The 1,437-nt window shown below is 37.0% G+C and overlaps 1 protein-coding gene across 1 annotated transcript; it reads right to left on the bottom strand.

Annotated features, from left to right (window-relative positions):
* Positions 1–224: 224 nt before the first annotated feature.
* Positions 225–1,178, bottom strand: LOC127684526 (olfactory receptor 4F15-like). Its single transcript, XM_052181438.1, has one exon. The coding sequence runs from the start codon at positions 1,158–1,160 to the stop codon at positions 225–227; it is 936 nt and encodes a 311-aa protein (XP_052037398.1). The 5' UTR covers positions 1,161–1,178.
* Between the last annotated feature and the right edge of the window lie 259 nt (positions 1,179–1,437).

Below are 1,437 nucleotides of genomic sequence, written 5' to 3'. Positions count from 1 at the left end.
TAAAGCCTTTCCACTATAAATACATGGAACTTTTGTCTTCATTTGGAAGAAATTGTCCCTTCTTTATAAGTTCCATGCAAAATGGTAGATATGTGAGTATATATATATGTATATATATATATATACATATATATGTATATATATATATGCAAACACAGGTTTTCTTCAGAGATTGGCTAACCATTAATCTCCATTTTAGTTAATACTTTCTGCAATGTAGTTATTCAAGAGATTTGTCTATAGCCCATTAGATGTCTGAATACTCTCCTCATTGCCACCTTCATTTCTTGATTCCTCAATGTGTAGATCAGAGGGTTCAAAAAAGGAGTAACAACTGCATCAAATAGTGCCAGAAACTTATCCAGGTGTGTAGAGGAAGAAGGCCATGTATAGAAAAATATGGTGGGACCAAAGAATAAGACCACTACAGTCACGTGAGCTGAAAGTGTAGACAGAGCTTTGTAGGAACCACTTGAAGAGTGTTTCAGAACAGTAAATATGATGACAATATAGGAAATGATCAATATGAAGAAGGAACCCACAGACATGAATCCACTACTGATTGAGACGAGTAGTTCCAGTCTATATGTGTTCATGCAAGCCAGTTTAATGAATTGAGGAAGGTCACAGTAGAAGCTGTCCAATAGCTGACCACAGAGAGGTAAATTTACTATGAAAACCAGTTGTATCACAGAGTGTATAAGACCCACTACCCAGGCAGTAATTAAAAAGAAGATGCACATCTGTGGGCTCATCATGGTCAGATAATGAAGTGGCTTACATATGGCCACATATCTATCAAAGGCCATGGTTATGAGCAGCACCATCTCCACACCCCCAATTGCATGGATGAAGAAGATTTGAATAATACAACCTCTAAAGGAGATGACTTTGTGCTTTTTGAATAAGTCAAAAATCATCTTGGGTGAAGTGGCAGAAGAAATACCTACATCAATGAAGGAGAGGTTGGACAGAAGAAAGTACATAGGGGAGTGTAGATGAGGATCAGACGCTACAGTGAAAATTATGAGACAGTTTCCCATCATGCTTGCCACATACAACATTGAGGATACCAGAAAGAGCAGCAGTTGGATATCCCAGGAGTTTGTGAGTCCCAGGAACACAAACTCTGATGTCACAGAATGATTCACTCTCTTCATTGGCTTTGTTATCAGTATACCTAAAGGAGAATCAGGGAAAGCTGAGTTGTATGAAATCACATTTGTATTTTAATGTCCCAACCAACCTAAAGACGAACAGGTACCTGAACAATTTCTGAACATGTCTAATTAACAGAGAAGTATAAATTTAATTAGTGCTGAAACAGCACTTCATACATTTTGAAAGTAGTATTATCAAGAACTTTAAATATAACAAGGTTTGTGACTGCTTTTTTTCATTGAGTAGTATGTGTAGCACATTGCAGCACAATGAAAG

Source organism: Apodemus sylvaticus, chromosome 5 (genome assembly GCF_947179515.1).
Source record: "Apodemus sylvaticus chromosome 5, mApoSyl1.1, whole genome shotgun sequence".
Classification (NCBI taxonomy): domain Eukaryota; kingdom Metazoa; phylum Chordata; class Mammalia; order Rodentia; family Muridae; genus Apodemus; species Apodemus sylvaticus.
The sequence above is the reverse complement of the archived record's forward strand: the minus strand, read 5'-3'. Positions and strand labels throughout refer to the sequence as shown.

Excerpts from the sequence above, each read along its gene's own strand:
- LOC127684526 (XM_052181438.1), bottom strand. The coding sequence starts at position 1,160 with ATGAAGAGAGTGAATCATTCTGTGACATCAGAGTTTGTGTTCCTGGGA.